We start from the raw sequence: 17,472 nt of genomic DNA, 5'->3' as shown, positions 1-17,472 counted from the left end.
ACTCGACGTACGGTATGCGTTGCAGGATTGTTGGGAGAGGTAAAGGGAAGCAGGTACACGGAAGGCGTGCCACAGTCCTGACACGAGAAGGATTGTCGTTGCTCGGGGAACGTTTTGTTGTTGTTTTGGAACGGAAGATCCCAAAGTGGTTGTTGGGTTTGTCTAGAGAGACGGCATTTCCCGGTGTCTGCCTTCCTTAATTCACTGACGTGTCTTCTCCGTTTACTGTGACATGTGGACTTTTCCATCCGTTTTTTGAGGGCTCTTTTCTGAGCACCCCTCTCATTGTGTCTTGCTGGGCTATCTGTCCGCGGGTGACTTAGCCTTGTCCCAAGCCTCAGGGGAACCCCCCCCTGGAGAAACTCTGCTTTCTGACTTATTCTCGTACCTGTATTTTTTTTTTTCAAGATTTTATTTATTTATTCATGAGAGATACAGAGAGAGAGAAACAGAGACACAGGCAGAGGGAGAAGCAGGCTCCATGCAGGGAACCCGATGCGGGACTCAATCCCGGGACTCCAGGATCACACCCTGGGCCGAAGGCAGGTGCTAAACCGCTGAGCCACCCAGGGATCCCCTCGTACCTGTATTTCTTTCTGTCACTTCCGACACTGGGTAATTAGGATGCCGTCCCTGCCACCAAGTAGCTGCAGCAAATCTTAGGGCCTACCAGTACCGAAACAAGACCCATAAGAAGGTAGAGATCTCGTCCTGCCTCAGTAGGAAGCTTCTGGGCAGCAGGAACTGATGTGAACCCTTTCCCCGAGAGGGTAGATGCAAGGCAGTCAAGGCCACCAAATAAACTGCCTGGGTTTGAGAAAAAATGAGTGGGAAATATCAGAAAGGGAGACAGAACATGAAAGACTCCTAACTCTGGGAAACGAACTAGGGGTGGTGGATGGGGAGGTGGGCAGGGGATGGGAGTGACTGGGTGGCGGGCACTGAGGTGGGCACTTGACGGGATGAGCACTGGGTGTTATTCTATATGTTGGCAAATTGAACACCAATAAAAAATAAATTTATAAAAAAAAAATTAAAAAAAAAAACCGCCTGGGTTTGAATCCGGCTCTGCCCTGCCTGCCGCCTTTGTGATCTTGGGCGAGACATGACTTCTTTGTGCTGCAGGTTGCTTGTTTATAAAAGGGGATAGTGGAGCTTCCGAGGATTAAATGAGTTAATACACAGGAAGCACTTAGAGTACTACTCCCTGGCGCTGAATAGGTACCTACGGGAAGTTCAAGAAGAGAGTCGCACAAGGGGAAAATCTTTGTATCCCATGATCTAGGTTGTGTTGCTCCCCTGAGTCATCTTTTCGAGGTGCTTGTGGGTGAGCTTGGGACACAGATGCAGGGGTACAGGGAAATCAGGGTGGCTTTTCACCGGTGCCACCTTCCCACCCACTGGACTGCACTCCCGGGCCCTCGGCTGAAAGAAAGCACCATGAACAAGAATAACTCCTCCATTCGGGGCCTAGGGTGTTCATTCATTGGCGCTGCTGAGAAATGGCCTTGAATCCACTTCGTCGTGAACAGTAGACACCCTAATGTGCCTGGCGAGCGGCCTCCGGTTGGAAGCCGAGCAGCCCTTCATCCCTGAGTGTCGTTAGCATCCGCAAGGAGCCTGAGCGCTTCCTGGCTGGCCTTTTTGTTCTTTGGGTTCAGTAACTGAACAGAAATTATGAAACAGCTGGGAACCAGGCTGGCAAACTGGATGCCCACTGTCCCGGGCGGGGCCTGCCCGTGGGCCTCTGGCAGCGGTCCGCGGTCACACGCGTGTGGAGGTCACGCTGGTGCTTCAGGAGGCCGTGTGGCCATGTGGTCTGCATAGCCGCAGGGAACGCTGCTCCCCAGTGCATCCAGAAGGTTCCTTGTTCTGACTGGCCCACCATGCTGCTCGGTCTCCTGGGCCCTGTGATGGCAGGGGTTTCCTAGTAAGGTGAAAAAGGTGGGCTGACGTTCCTGTACGGCAGCTTCAGATGTCACTACTGTTTGAAATCCTTTTGTCCAGACCCCTTCCTCCATTCCCAAGGAATCGGAAAGACGGGTTAGCATTTCATACTCCGAGCATTTCGTACTGGAAAAAAGCCAGTGTTAGGAAGCTCCTGCCCCTAAGAGCACCTTAGATGGATGCCAGGGCCAGCTGTCCTGGGACAGCATGGGATTCCAGTATCTAGGGTCTTCATGGAACTTCTTTTACTGCATCTGGTCTGCATCTCTGTTTTACAGTCAGTATTCCTGGTTGTCCCCAACCGTGGCACTTTGACAACAGTAGCTTCACAGTATTATTTCAGATGACTTCTACCCTGAATTGTTTTCATTTCCCTCTTGTTTTCTTCAGTGCGCAGTTCTGTAGAACCATAGAGGCTGGAGAACATAGGGGACCTCAAAAGTGATCTAAGCCAATTCTTCTTTCGAAGCAAGAATCCCTTTGTCAATAGTCCTCGGATAGTCATTTAACCTGTTTAACATAAAATTTCTGTTTATATGCTTAGAGGCGTAAGGAAGCATATCCTGTATTTGAGCAGCTCCTGATTTAACTATGTATCCTATTATCGACTCAAGTCCTTGTGATATCCCTGCATTAACACTAGTTATGCCAAAGAAAACCATATCACCTTCCACATCAGCCCCAGAAATGTTTGTGGCAAGGAGAATGTTCTTTCCCAGCTGTCACCAGTTCCCCCAACCTTTCCATGGATGATATGATTTGGTGTCTCCAGTACTATCCAGATGTGGGACACTGTGTTAATAAACTGGTCTCTGACAGGCTTGTTTTCACAAGACCCCATCTGAGAGTCTCCTATTAAGGCTTCCAAATGGTGGCAGAGGGATTTGGAGGGATCTGCACTTGACTTTTACACTAACCTATGAAGTCATAGGTACTCAGGATGTCATTCCGGCTTCCTTATATGGTATCCAGGAAGACCCCAGTAGCCGCTCCCCTGGGGGGAAACTGTAGCCGAGAGATAATAAGGAGCTTGATCATACTGACTAGCTCCTGGAGAAGAGGCCAAACCAGAATTCTTCATTAAGCTTTCTCTTAGCTCAGTCCAGTTAGAACTTTCATTCATTCATTGTACTACATGCATGAAAACCAGCTTAGCACCCAGGTGCTCAGATGGTGCTTAGCGATGGACTGCCTACTGATCAAAAGTTGGCCTGAGAACCCAAAGGAAGAGCTTCATTTAGGCAGTTAATTTTCCAGGAAGTCTCTGAATGGGTAGGTTGAATGGTTTGGCTTTAGTAGCATAAAGTAAGTGTAAAAAGAAAAGAATGAGGCCCGCCTGGTCTGTCGAGCTTTCTCACTGGGTTTCCGTTGACTATGAGGAAAGGCAGGTAAGAAAGCAAGGATGAAAAGAAGAGAAAATAGCCAACTTGAAAAAGCATAAGACGACATCTTTCACTTTGCGTATGTAGATGTCTCAACCAACTTCTTTCGAATCCACAGAGGTGGCATGGCAAGAGCCAGACATAGGGTATCGTCCTGGCTTTGCACTTAGCGAGTGAACCTGGGCAAGGTATCGACATGTGTGTGCCACGGTTTCTTCATTTGTCCAATGGGGACAGTGACGGCAACACATGCCCCACAGGGTTGTGGTGAGAATTGATGAGTTAATATGAGTGAAGGGCTTGGGGCTGTGCTTGGCCTCTTGGGAGGCACCCCCTAGTGTTTGTTCAGAATCCTAGTGTTAGTTGCAGGGAATCATGCCCTTGCCCTAAAAATGGATGGTTCACAAAGGTCTTTCCAAAACTGAAATGTGAGCAAGTCTTAAATGGGCTAACGAATGCCCAAAGGCCCGAACATCTCTCCTCACAGCTGCTGTTAGGCTTGTTACAGAACAGTCCTACTTAAGTGAGGGGCATGTGTGCTGTGAGGTCGATTCAAAAGGGCACACTGGGTCCTTTCACTCCAAGTGTCTTTGAACAGAGAGCTGCTTTGTTGAGGGGACGGTTTGAGGTATTTGCCAAGGAGCCCAACTTGATCCTGTGTCAGCTGCTGGCCTGTTTTCTGGAGGCCAACTCAGGTCTTCCATGGTCCATGGGGTCCTCTCTCAGCCCTTCCAGGAGGTCACCCAAGTTGAGAAACAAGTGGAGCTGTTCAAGAGCAAACCCAAATTCTACTGTTTCACTTCTCTTTCTGATTTGTTAGTTGGGCTCTCCACAATACATCCTTGCTTAGGCTAGATGAACAGACTTGTGAGGTCACCTAGCCTGCTCCCATGCTGAAGGTTGGGTTACGGTGACTTATATTCAAGGTCATTTAACATTCACTCATTTGTTAGAAAAATATTTATTGAGACTGTGGTCTAAATGTTTGTTTTTATGGCAAAGCGGGACCAGAGCCTAGTCTTACTATTTCTGATCCAGTGTTCTTTGCCCAGGCCCTAAGGCCTCTCTTACCTACCCCCTCTTCTCCCGGTGACATGTCACTGCAGCTATGGGATATTCATTCTCAAACATGGGTATTACCCCTGAGTCTATATATTGGGAAATGTAATGCATATAATAGATGGACCCAGAGCCCCAAATCTATAGGACTGTCATGAGAACAAGATTCAAATTCAATCCGAACATTCAGTAAATAGAAAAAACAGCCAAGTATCCCATCTGGAATTTCTTAAGGATATTTTTTTTTAAAGATTTTATTTATTTATTCATGATAGTCACAGAGAGAGAGAGAGAGAGAGGCAGAGACACAGGCAGAGGGAGAAGCAGGCCCCATGCACCGGGAGCCCGACGTGGGATTCGATCCCGGGTCTCCAGGATCACGCCCTAGGCCAAAGGCAGGCGCCAAACCGCTGCGCCACCCAGGGATCCCTCTTAAGGATATTGAAGAAAATGCTGATGGTGGTAGGATAGATGAGGTATCTTTTGCTCAGTGACTCCCTGCATACTCGGAACTGCGCTTCCCATTACCTCTCCAACCACTGGAACATTCTTCTAGGTACCAGGGCTGGGCAGTGGTAGGGCATGGAGTGGAAATAGCATGGAGTCAGACCAACCTGGGCTTGATTCCAAGCTCCACTATCTTCCAGCTGTGTGACAAGGAACAGTTTACCTCTTAAGCCTCAATTTGCTTATCTGTAAAATGGTAATAAAGTGTGTAGTCATATTGTGAGATTTAATGAGTTGAAGCATGTAAATCACCCGGCCAAGCAAACACCTGACATCCATAGACACTGCCTGATACGATTTGTATTCATTTCATAATCGTCCCTCAACTTAGCATGTGGCCATTGAAAGGCAATGAACCTTCTTTAGAGTCGGAAAGGAAAATAAAGAAAATGACATCTGCCTCACTGGCCTGACAGAGCTAACGTGAGCCTATAATTAGAATAGTCAGTGATGCAGTACTTTTTTAGGTAAAAATAATGCCATACATACAGATTTTAATCCTGTACTTTTTTCCCAAAAGATTCCATGTTCTAGAACGATGGGTGAGCTGCATTTAGCCACATTTGCTCCGGTGCACTGTATGATCTTTTATATTAGGAAGGAGACTGTGTTGTTTCCCTTCGGTGCCAGCCAGTTCTACGCGGGCCATCATTGCTCACTTTCACAGCCCTTCAGTGAGAGGGTGTGGTGGGATCAGAGGGAACTGCCCCCATTGCTGTAAAAACAACTTTAACCACTTGCTCAGGTGATATCGACAGAGGTGCCACCTTCTTAAACAAAGAACCAAATTACAAGTCTAAATTTATTGTTTATCTCCTTTTGATCTTTCCAAGAGAGGTTTTGAGGTCATAAAATCTGTGGAGAACCAAGATTTTTTTTTAATTTTTTAAATTGGAGTTCAATTTGCCAACATTTAGCATAACACCCAGTGCTCATCCCGCCAAGTGCCCCCCTCAGTGCCCATCACCCAGTCACCCCAACCCCCTGCCCACCTCCCCTTCCACTACCCCTTGTTTATTTCCCAGAGTTAGGTGTCTCTCATGAGAACCACGATTTATTTTTCATTTGTTTGTGCATAGCCTTTGTGATTTTTCTTCGTTTCAGAAAGAGGACGTAAGGTTGCTTACAAGGATTAATACAGCAACTAAAATTCTTATAGAAGAGAATATTAAGTAGAAGGGATTATAAAGCAGAAGAGAAAAACAAGACAAAGCCAGGTAGGGTCATTTCACAACATGGTGCCCCTGGGCACAGGTGCCTGAAGGGGGCCACCAGTCTGACTCTGAGAACCCTAGCCCCTGAGAAAAGAGGTGAACTCGAGTGGTTTGAGATTCACGTTGTCCAGTGGATACAAGTAAATGTGCTGCTCGAGCAAGCTTTCTGAGATAACTGAGAACCTGTACATTTGCCTAGTCATGGTTGAGTAGTGCTGCGAAGAATGTGGGAGGCGATGTTCCTCCCACAAACACAGTGCTTAGCTTTATTCAGCTGTTCTGATAACATTGTGAAATGCAGGGTCTGGCCCGACAGTTCATCAAAAGTCAATTCTACGAGAGCCAGAGCACCCTAGTGGAGTTCACACCTTTCTGCTGGTTAAACTTAATTTAAAAGGATCATTTAAAAACAAAACAAAAACAAAAACACAAACAAAGGAAAGACAGATCAACACCATGGCTTTTGAGATGACCAGCCATGAGATTATTTGTTTCAACTTTAATAAGAATTGAATACTTAAGAGTTAAGGTGATATTGTCTTGCAAGAATTTAAAGAGCCAAAACTCTGCATAATCAATTTAGGTGTAATGGATAACCCTTCCCCTGAGCAAGGGAACAGGATTATTTCATTTGGATAAACTGACCAGTTCACATCCTTGAAATACAGCCACACAGCCTCCACTCGAGGGAGCCTGAGGGGAACACCCTGGGGGAGAACCAAAACTACTCTAAACAAAATTATTCTTTGGGAAGATCCATAGAAGACAGAAGGACAAGGGATCCCTGGGTGGCGCAGCGGTTTAGCGCTTGTCTTTGGCCCAGGGCGCGATCCTGGAGACCCGGGATCGAATCCCACGTCGGGCTCCCGGTACATGGAGCCTGCTTCTCCTTCTGCCTATGTCTCTGCCTCTCTCTCTCTCTCTCTCTGTGACTATCATAAATAAATAAAAATTAAAAAAAAAAAACATTTTAAGAAGACAGAAGGACAAGAAGACCTCAGTGACCTACTCCTTTAGAGCAAGGCAGTAATAGTGATTTTAGCCTGGAAAATTTTCAGTGGGTATTATCAGTCATCCCCCAACCAGGGAAAAAAAATTTAAGAAACTTATAAAAACCTATTGGATATCTAATTTAAGTGATACAAGATGTGGATGAAAATATACTTCTAGGTAGTTCAGTAAAGGTGGGGCATTGGTCAAAAGTTTTAGGATAGTTGGTGTAAGCCATTCCTTTTTGACAATAGGACCGCTGTCAACTGTATGCATAATTTAAATGAAATTTAGAAATGGTTAGATTCTTATTCCCTTATTTTATTTTCCCGCCTTTCTTTAAGATGGCAAATAGATGCCATGCCAATGCTCTCGGTTTAGAAAAATACTCTCAGGGGAAGCCTGGGTAGCTCAGCAATTGAGCGTCTGCCTTCAGCTCAGGGCGTGATCCCTGAGCATCAGGCTCCTGGCAGGGAGCCTGTTCTCCCTCTGTCCATGTTTCCACCTGTCTCTGTGTGTGTCTCTCATGAATAAATAAATAAAATCTTTTTTTTAAAAAAAAAGAAAAGAAAAATACTCTCGGGCATTGTCTGTGCTCAACACAAAAGAATATTCTGGCCCAGAAAGGCATAGAAGGGTGGAGGGGTTGTCTGAAGCTCTGCTAGCCTTTCTCCTCCCCTCTTGCAACCCAGTTTACTGTATTAAGTGCAACAAAGATCAATGGTATCAGGGACGTACTGGGAGTTAGTGGGAGATAAAAAGTGGAGTGGAACAGAGATCCTGCCCACAAATAGCTTTCAGCGAGATTGTAGAGTAGGTAAGACACACTCAGATAACCATAATTTAAGGCACAGTATGATATAAACTCTAAGGTTTGATGAGACAGAAAATGCCTCCAAGGAAATGTAAGATATTGTGTTGCCCTCTTTTGCCCCAAATTTCTTCCTTGGTTCAGTCCAAAGAACCTTCCGTGTCCCTGACAGGTGCCCAGCCACACGTGGGGGGCTGCGGGTCCAGCGGGAATCAAGCACAGGCCTTCCCTCAATGAGCTGCTTCTAGCGGGCGTCATCAGAGCTTTGTAGAGGTGAGGTGTCTGCTTGAGGTCAGCGACCCGGCCTTTGGTATGTCCCCTCAAATAGCCCCACGCCCAGGAGGAAAGAGAGCAAAGATTTTTCCGGGAAAGGCATTGGCGTTGAAACACAGCAGCTGGAAATTGGCAAGGTGCCCTCAGAAGGTTGGGGGAAGTGATTTATTTTTCCAACCTCGCCACAGGAACCGAAGCCCTGGCAGATGCCTCCGTGCGTTAGCGGCAGCTGATCTGAGTGAGATCATTATTAATTATTAGTCACTTCTGAGTGTCTTTCTCAGAAACTACAGACCCTCTTGAGTTGCAATCAATACTGTGTACACCTTGCACAAGCACCTGAGTGGCATGTAATTATAAAACAGTATTGATTCCCGGCAAAGGGGTTGAAAATGTACAAATCCTTCACATAAAAATCAGCTAAATCTTCAAAAGCCTTGATTATTTTATTTTTTTGTCCAGAAAGAGGCCAGTGGTGGGAGTAAAAAACTTGAGATGTTAGCTAAAGTAGGGCTAGTTCCTGCCAGGAGCCAGATCTGTACACATAATTATTCTATCCTCTGCGCTGGCATTGATTCACTTGGGTTGAGTGTTGGAAAGATCTCTGTTTTGGGTCTGTAATCCAAATTATTCAGGCAGTTCCTCTGATGATGTTTTCTACTCGCATCTTCCGGTATTATTTTTCTGTAAAACAAATAATTACACGTCTGGAGCTGGACTCATCCCCATCCCCCAATATACCCCTCGTTCCTTTCCCCAAACCTGCTTTTCCCCCTGTTTCAAACCGTCTGCCCTGCTCCTTGGCCAGGAATTTCCCTCACCCTCCCAAGCCCCATAGTCCCCAAATCCTGCCTATTTTATTTTGGCCTAATTCTAATTTCTCCTTCTAAGTTGGCGTCCACTCCAGTCCTGTTAGAAGAGCTGGAAATCTGGGTAGCTTTGAGTCTGTCTGCGTTTTGGCTGCGTCTCCGTTCTCAGCCGCGAGTGTGAACGTGGGTCCCCCGCTGCCTTTGCCTGACTCATGGGTGCCCTGTCATTTCTGGCTGCACCCAGAGAACGGCCTCGCTCTGCACTTCGGCTTCCAGTCTTGCCCCCTCCCACGGCTGTCCGGAGGCCCCTTGAGAATGCAAGTCGGGTCCTGGCATTTGCAGAAAGTCCTACAGTGGCCCCCTATCCCCTGCAGTCTAAGGAGGACGAGTAATTCTTGATCTCCAACTTGATCCCGAGTCTCAAAAAATTGTAGCTTATCTCCGAGCGTCAGGGGTCATTGGAAGACAGCAGGCCCGGGGCTTGCAGGCGGGAGCCACCTTAGGAAGGCCTCCCCGTTCGTGGGCTTCTTTGGCGTTTCCAACGTCTGCCTGGTTTAGCTGGGCCTGTGACGGAGAGCTTTTGTACCAGAAGGTTCTTTCCCTGGTTGCCCTAAGCTTGCTTGTCAGTGTGATATAGGCCGGGTCCATTCTGCTTTGAGTAACTCCCATCTTCTCAGCCGGGCAGCAAAGTGCTGTTGAGAATGTTAAAGGGGAATGAGCCACTCGCATGGATTCCCCCAAACCTCATATTCGAGGAAGAAGAAATCCTAATGCCAGTATAGGGCCGCGGCCCTTCTCAAAAGGAGCACGGATGGCATGTGGTGTAGGAAGACACTGTGATGCGTGAGCGTCCTGTGCATTATGGGATGTTCGGCATCCCTGGCCCCTCACACGAAGTGCCAGGCACGGCCTGTGGTCCTAGAGACGAGAGAAGAACTCCCCCAGGGCCCTGCACATTCCCAATGCTCCAGGGATTGGGGGACGGTACTGTCCCACCGAGAACCGTTGGTTGCTGTGACTACCCCGAGGTGGGCTCCCTTTCCCAGAGCACGAGGAAGAGCTGGATTGTTTCCGTCTATCACTGCTGTTGCCTCTTCATCTTCTGTGCTTTGAAATCAAGCTCCGCCACCGACTGGGGGGCATGACCTGCGACAGGAGGGGGACCTTGGGCAACTGCCGGATGTCTCCGCGCTTCCGTTTTCTCATGGGGCCTGGGGATGGTAATAGTAACCTCCACGTCAGCAGATCTTTGCGACGATTAAGTAAGGCCGAGCACGAAAGGCCCGTCACCCTGTCCACTGTCCGTGATGCGCGTGTAAGGGTCTTACTCGATGAGAAGTTGAAATGCACACGGGCCAGAGAATACTCCAGAGAATAAAGAAAGGCAGCGTGGGGTAGCAGATGGGGTGGCGGATGGGGTCAGAGGCAGTGAATTGTGGCCATTAATTCCCGAATGGCCTCGAACAGGTCACTTGATCGCCGTGGATCCTGCTTTCTCTCACCTGTGCAATGTTTGTCCTGCGCGTGTCAGAGACCAGGTGGCGAGCTCTGCCCACGCGTGTAGGACCCGCAGAATCTCCTCAGCGGTTTGCTGACGTGTCACATGTCCTATGTCCCCGTGCGGCGGGGGCCTCCTGCCCCTGAGTGGAACCCCTGGCCCGGCGGGGGGGGGGGGGTGCACTGGGCGGGAGCCCCGGGGGAGTAAAACCCGGGGAGCCCATGGCACGGGCCGCGGGGACCTGCGGGGACCTGCGTGGCCCCGGCTTGCTCTCGGTGCCCCCACCGTCGGAAGGCCCTGCGCCCTGTCCCCCGCTCACGCTCCCCTGCTTGTGGCCCCGCAGCAACAGCGGCGGGAGAAGGAGCTGCGGAAGCAGCAGGAGCGGGAGCAGCGCCGCCACTACGAGGAGCAGATGCGGCGGGAGGAGGAGAGGAGGCGCGCCGAGCACGAGCAGGTAGGCGCTCCTGAGCAGGTGGGGGGGTGGGGGGTCCCCGGGACGGAGCTCCTGAGCCAGCCGCCCTGGGGGAGGGTCCCTGGGGTCCCCAGGACAGCTCCTGAGCCAGCCACCCTGGAGGGGGGGGTCCCCGGTGGAGCTCCTGAGCCAGCCACCCTGGGGGGGTCCCTGGGGTCCCCGGGAGGGAGCTCCTGAGCCAGCCACCCTGGGGGGCGTCCCTGGGGTCCCTGGGTCAAACCTCCTGAGCCAGCCACCCTGGGGGTGGTCCCTGGGGTCCCCGGGTGGAGCTCCTGAGCCAGCCACCCTGGGGGGGTCCCCGGGAGGAAGCTCCTGAGCCAGCAACCCTGGGAGGGGGTCCCCGGGATGGAGTGCCTGAACCAGCTGCCCCGGGGGAGTGGAGGGGGTCCCCAGGGCGGAGCTCCTGAGACAGCCACCGGGGCTGGGGGTGGGGGGTTGGAGGGGTTTCCCCGGGAAAGAGCTCCTGAACCAGCCACCCCGGAGGGTGGAGGGGGGTTGCCCGGGAGGAAGCTCCTGAACCAGCCACCCTGGGGGTGGAGGGGGGGTCCCCGGGACTGCTCATCAGCCCGCTCCTCTCACCCCTTCCAGAAGCAGGACACACAGCCCTAGCAATGCCCACTGGTGGCGATGCCCGCGTGGCGCCTGGTTTCCTGCCAGGCCGAGCCTCCTGACCCACCTTGATCTTGGGGTCCCCCCAGCCCCGGGGTGGGGGCTCCTGGGAACGTGGCCCCGAGGCCCGATCAGCGAGCCGGCCCGGCCGTGGCTTTGGAAGGGCTTTTCTGTTCGCACAGCGTCCGGCTGCGCGGGTGCGGGGCCCTGGGTGCGAGTGACGGTCACACCCCAGCCTCCGCGGGCCCTCCTGTGACACTCGCGGGCCGACCACAGCCCACGAGGATTCCTTCCCGCCGCGCACAGGAGCCCCTGAACCCCTGGCCTTGCTGCGTGGGGAGCCGGGGCGGGGAGCCTGCGCTGGAAAGCTTTCGAACTGGCCGCGTTCATGAGAGCCGCGAGGCCTGGGGCTTCGGGCCGCCAACAAGGGCTTTTACTTCCCTACTTTCCCCGTGTGGTGAGAGGACGTGTCTGGGTATATTTTGGTTTTTGGTGGTTTTTTTTGTTTTTTTGTTTGTTTGTTTTTTTTATTTCCCTCCTTCCTTCCACACTTTCCTCGGCAGCTCTTGTCACCTTTGAAATTACCGGTTCTTTTTCTCTCTCTCTCTCCCTCCTGTGTCGCTGTGCGTGCTCTGCTGCCTACCTCTCCAGGAGTACATCAGGCGACAGTTAGAGGAGGAGCAGAGACAGTTAGAGATCTTGCAGCAGCAGCTACTGCATGAACAAGCTCTACTTCTGGTAATGGGAAAGCCGAGGGCCAGTCACCTGCTCTGTGTTCCTCCTGCGTGTGTGCGCGTGTGTCCTTGTGTGTGCCCCCTAACACGCCGGTCCTGGGGGGGGGGGGGGTCCTCCGATCCCCATGGACCTCCAAAGGCTCGTGGGGGCTTACTACATTTCCTGACCTAGTTTGCCACCCGAATACATGTGAGGCACTTGGAGGCACTCCTTAGTGCCTCCTTCTCTTTGCGAAACTTTCGCACGAATCCGGGCGTATTACCAGTTCGGGCTGTTTTCGAGGCCCACTGTGTTTATCGCAGGGTAATTGTTAAGGTCATTTGCAACGTGCTGGAATACAATCACAGCAAAAGGCACCTCTTCTGTAGGAACCCACTCAGCTCTGCAGTCATATTTCATCTGCAGACTATTAGTTTTACCCTTACGATGGGAACATTTTGTGTTCCCTGCTCACGCGGCTTCCACTTGAAGGACTTTTTTTATTATTATCGCACTGCTCTCCAAATGAGCTTCTCGATGTGTTTTTTTTTTTTTACCTGAGCTTCTTCTTCAGCGGCCCTATGATATTTTTCAGCCTCTGCATATGCTTGCCAATGGCCTTCGTTGGACCAACTTTTGTTAAACGAAAGAGGATTTGAGCAATACCTGTAGCTACTTACTTAGTTTGGGGCTTCATTGGACATGTTTGAATGGTTTGGTTACTAAATCGGGAAGTGGATGGCTCCCTGTAGGGGTGGTGCTGACCATCCAGATGTCCTCTTATTGCTACTCTCTTGGTCACAGGTCAGGGACAAGTCACTTTGCAATGGGGGGTGTGCTGTAGGGATTGCCACGAAGGCAAGAGTGTTTTCGTGACGTGCTAAGCCCCGGCTGGAGCCTATCTCTGTAACACGCCCTGACATCCTTCTGTGGTTCTGTTGGCGTTCAGGCCTCTTGTTACCATCTCTCTGGGCTCCACTGCATGCTTCTCCGGTGCCGGCCAGTGGTTTCCATATGGTGATTTGGCCCTTTCTTTGCTTCTCTTTCCTGGTCCGGATAGGAATATAAACGCAAACAATTGGAAGAACAGAGGCAAGCAGAAAGACTGCAGAGACAGCTGAAGCAAGAGAGAGACTACTTGGTTTCCCTCCAGCATCAGCGGCAGGAGCAGAGGCCTGTGGAGAAGAAGCCACTGTACCATTACAAGGAAGGGATGAGTCCTAGCGAGAAGCCAGCATGGGCCAAGGAGGTAAGTGCTCCAGCAAGTGTAGCCATGTCCCGCCGGCCGGGCCGGTGGCTGCGGTGAGTTGACCCAGTAGAAGTAGAGAATTAAACTAGTGCGACGCAACTGGAAAACGATGCCTCGTGAGCAGTGCATGCTTTGCTTTGGGAAGAGCCATAATATTATTTCTGTAGCGAATTGGCAAGGCACCTTAATCCATTAGTGATTTTTGTTTTTCAGGGATTTGGGTTTTTTGTTTTGTTTTGTTTTTTTGTTTTTTTGTTGGTATCTTCTTGGATACAGGGGATTTTTGTAAACAATAACAGGAAGTAGAAAAGTCACTTTTGTCGTAAGGGTCCGAATGAGTTTGCAGCATGAGGATATTTAATGACTTCCCCCATGAAAGAAGATGATTCAATAAAGACTTGGGGAATTTTAGGTATAATCATTTCCTGTCTGTACCTAGACCCTAAAAGTGATCGTTAGCACTGCCGCCGACTCTCCCTTGTTCCGTTGCGGTATGAATGGGGGCACAGTTGGTCTCAGACCCACGGTTGTGGCTTCTGCTTTCAGGATCAGAGGTCATTGCTAGTTCTTTTGCAAGTACTTCCAAAGCCCTGGTTCTTCATTTGCTCAACTACTAGAGTAAGGGCGGATTTTTAAGAACTCGGCCTTGTGATGAGCTATTTTAAAAATCTAATTTAAAACTCTTTGGATGGGAGGAAAAAAGGTGATGACCCAATGGACAGAGCGAAAAAAAAACAAGATCAGCCAAGCTTAACAACCTTCCCAGAAGTCGCTGTGTCAGTCTGTGTGCTTAAAACCCTGGTTTTCAGGTCTGTCATTGTTTGTGGCACCCAGTGATTTCCTTTATTTCCTTGTAAGCGTAGCCAGTCATTTAAGAGGATGTTTGTGGTATTTTGTATTTTCTTCTAGTATCTTCAGGTGCTAGAGCTTATTTCAAGTTATCTAGAGTACAGTCTTACCAGAACTAGATTTCTTACCTAAGATCCCATTTTTGTAAACATATTCCCGTCTTTTTATTTTTTTGTTCTCTTTATATATATATATATATATATATATATATATATATATATATATATAGAAAATTCTTGAAGTGATGTCACCCCAATGTTAACGATGATTGTTTAAGGGCAGCACAAACAATTTTTTTCTTTGAACTTTCTTGTATTCTCATATGTTGCTTAAATCTTTTATGGTGATCGTGTGCTATTTTTACAGAAACCAAACTTTTTTTCTTTTAAAACTTAGAAAAACGGAATCTGTAGAGAAAATCGTTTGATTCCACATAAAGAATGTTTTTGATCACTTTCCTTTAGAGTCTATAAAGATGATTTGTATTTACCTGTGTCTCTAACAGCTGCCTCTTTCTCTTAGATCAATAACTCAATTTTGTGATCCTACTCCCAGGTACAGCACCGACCCTTTAATAACCCACCTGTTCTTCCAGCTAAGCAGAATCACTCTGCTGTTAGACAGCAGCTGATGTGCGTCCTGGCTGGCAGAGATGTGCCACCTTCCTCCACTGCTAAACCGTTTTCTGGCCCTGCCAAGTTGAAACCCTCAGCTAAGCTACACTCACAGCTCCTGATCATGGCAGGTGTTCAGAAGGCTGAGAAATTAGGCTCCGCTAAGCTAATGCCAGTAGCACCTGCAGAGATTAATGATGCCAGATCAAGACTCCTGTTGGAGCATCACTCTCGGAAGAAAGGTGGACCAGCTTGTCCTATTAGAGTTGGTCTTGAAGAACCCCTGAAGGCTCAGGAAGCCTGGAGGACCACAGTGAGATCCCCACGGCGATCTTGCTCCCAAGGATGTAGTCCAACTCAAGAGTTAGGGTCTAAGGTCGTTTGTGTGTCCTCTCCCAACATCTTCAAAGTGACCAGCCCCAAGTTGTCCATCACTGCAAGTAAGGAGGGCCTTAGAGACTCCTGCGGACCTCGGGGCAGGAGGGGCATGAATTCATGCATCCTTCCAAGTGCCTCAACGCCTCTAAGAAGTGCTGCATCGCTAAATGACCTCTTCTTGATGCATGACCACATGGCCCTCGGTGCCCCCAGCCCCAGGCATGAGTCTAGGAGAGGCGCACCCACAGACCCTACTGGAGAAGATCGTGATTCTTTGCAAAGCTTCCCAGAATCCCTCCTTTCCCCCGTGCACCTCCCTCATGTGCAAATGTTCCAGCAAAGGGGGAGAAGCCCGGAGCCGTTCCCACGTCCTTCCTTCCACCTCCACCCGGCACATTCTGATGTGAACTTAACCACTTTGACTTCATGGTTATCTAGTTACTCTTTGTCCTCCTCGCTAAGTTTCCCGGCCTATCCTCTCTGTTCGGAATTAGGTCACAGTTCCCGAGCTTTCAGAAGTCATGGCATTCCTGGAGGCCAATCTCTGCAGATACCATCAAGATGGTTTCCTAGACCTTCTAATTCCTCTGTGCTCCCTGGCCAGGCTCCTAGCAGTGAAAGAAACACAGCAGTTGGGCGTGCAAACAACCCAGCTGTGTCAGCAAGCACTCCCGATGTGAGGTTCCCCGGCCATCATAAATCTGGGCCACCTCTGGTGGGTGACATCTTCCAAGGCCTCTGGCTTCCTAGCTCCTGGCACTCTTCTTTGGGCTTCACGCAATTCTAGACATGTGTGGGAACATTCTTTGGGGATTCATCTTTAGTCCTATCCTCCTGGGTGTGGTTAACGTAATCTGGCTTCCAACTAACCCATCTATTCATGAAACCGTTCCCAAGTCTTAGAGTGGGTGTTCATATTCTAGAAGAGAGACGAAACATTTAGATCATTGGATAAGTGATGGGCTGAATTTGGAACTGGAGTGACTGGTACACAAATAAGAACAAATAATTGTCTGCTTTGGTTTGATTCATCATTCTCTTAACACCCACTTCTTAAAATGGGAAGAAAAATGGGTGTGAGGATCCTGGTCTCCTTGACCTTTTTAATGCTTCTCCGAGCAGCATATGAACTTCTCAAGCATTATTTAAAGGTTTCTTTCCCTATAACAGTGGGGTTGCTGGGGCTGAAAGTAGCTAGACGACAAAATACATTTCAAAACTTTAGATGTGGACAGAATTTCAAGCCCAGACGAATCTTACTCATCAGCCAAGAGAAAGAACCTGAGTTAAACTCTCCTTAGCAGTTAGAATAAAAGGTACCCTTTCTTTTTCAAATGCATCCTTTCCCAGGGTCTAAAATGGAAATGATCCTTGCCAGGGACGAGGGGCCAGCGGTGCCCATGCCACGGGCTCCTCCCCCTGCAGCCTCTGTGACTTGTGCCATATCTGTCTTCTACCTCAGCTCTCTACCTCCCCCGCCAGGATGGTTTGTCCTTCTTTGGTTACTTTCTCATCCCCTTATTTCTCTTCCTTTTTTCTTTTATTTTTCAAACCAACAGTTTCTCGGCAGCTGCTGTGATGTTACAGTGCCTCACCCTCGGTGATTTTGTTGCTTCACTTTGTAAAATGTTAGGTCATCATCGCATTTTGCATGAGCTTTCTCATTAATCTGTTGGATGTAATAAGAAGAAATGAAAATACTCCTCTGCACATCTTGTCAAGCTCTTCCCTCCCTCCTTTGATGGAGTACTTTGTCCCGATTGTCACACTGACTGTGATTTTCAGATTTGGGCCAGAGAGGAACCTTCCGGTCTCTACGGAAAGGGGCAGGGTCAAGGCATTTTCACCCCTTGCAAATTCTCGTCCACTTCTGGATTGGGATGGAAGTTAGATTTGTTCCGTAAAAACATCAGTATGACATTCTGTTAAACATCAGCAGAAAAAAAAAAAAGCAGAACCGGGAGGTTGTTTTTTCTCGTTGCCACTTTTTGAAAGATGGAGATTCCTTTTCTTATAATACCTTTTTGCTTATAACGGAGCAGATTCCTTTCCTTAAAATGGCATGTGGATGGGCCTGGCAGTAATTGCGCGTGCCCT

General features: G+C 49.1%; 1 protein-coding gene across 8 annotated transcripts in view; it reads left to right on the top strand.

The window, feature by feature from the left end:
• Positions 1-17,472, top strand: part of TNIK (TRAF2 and NCK interacting kinase) — a 376,555-nt gene that overhangs the window by 297,230 nt on the left and 61,853 nt on the right. For 5 of the 8 annotated variants that reach the window (XM_072808061.1, XM_072808062.1, XM_072808059.1 and 2 more), the window contains 3 exons: positions 10,834-10,944; positions 12,223-12,309; positions 13,346-13,534. In XM_072808061.1, the coding sequence (XP_072664162.1) occupies positions 10,834-10,944; positions 12,223-12,309; positions 13,346-13,534 (387 nt within the window). The remainder of the gene's footprint in view (positions 1-10,833; positions 10,945-12,222; positions 12,310-13,345; positions 13,535-17,472) is intronic. The other 3 variants (XM_072808063.1, XM_072808066.1, XM_072808065.1) reach the window with 1 other exon arrangement.

Source organism: Canis lupus, chromosome 31, assembly GCF_048164855.1.
Source record: "Canis lupus baileyi chromosome 31, mCanLup2.hap1, whole genome shotgun sequence".
In the NCBI taxonomy this organism is placed as follows: domain Eukaryota; kingdom Metazoa; phylum Chordata; class Mammalia; order Carnivora; family Canidae; genus Canis; species Canis lupus.
Note: the sequence above shows the minus strand (reverse complement) of the source record. Positions and strands in the feature narration are given on the sequence as shown.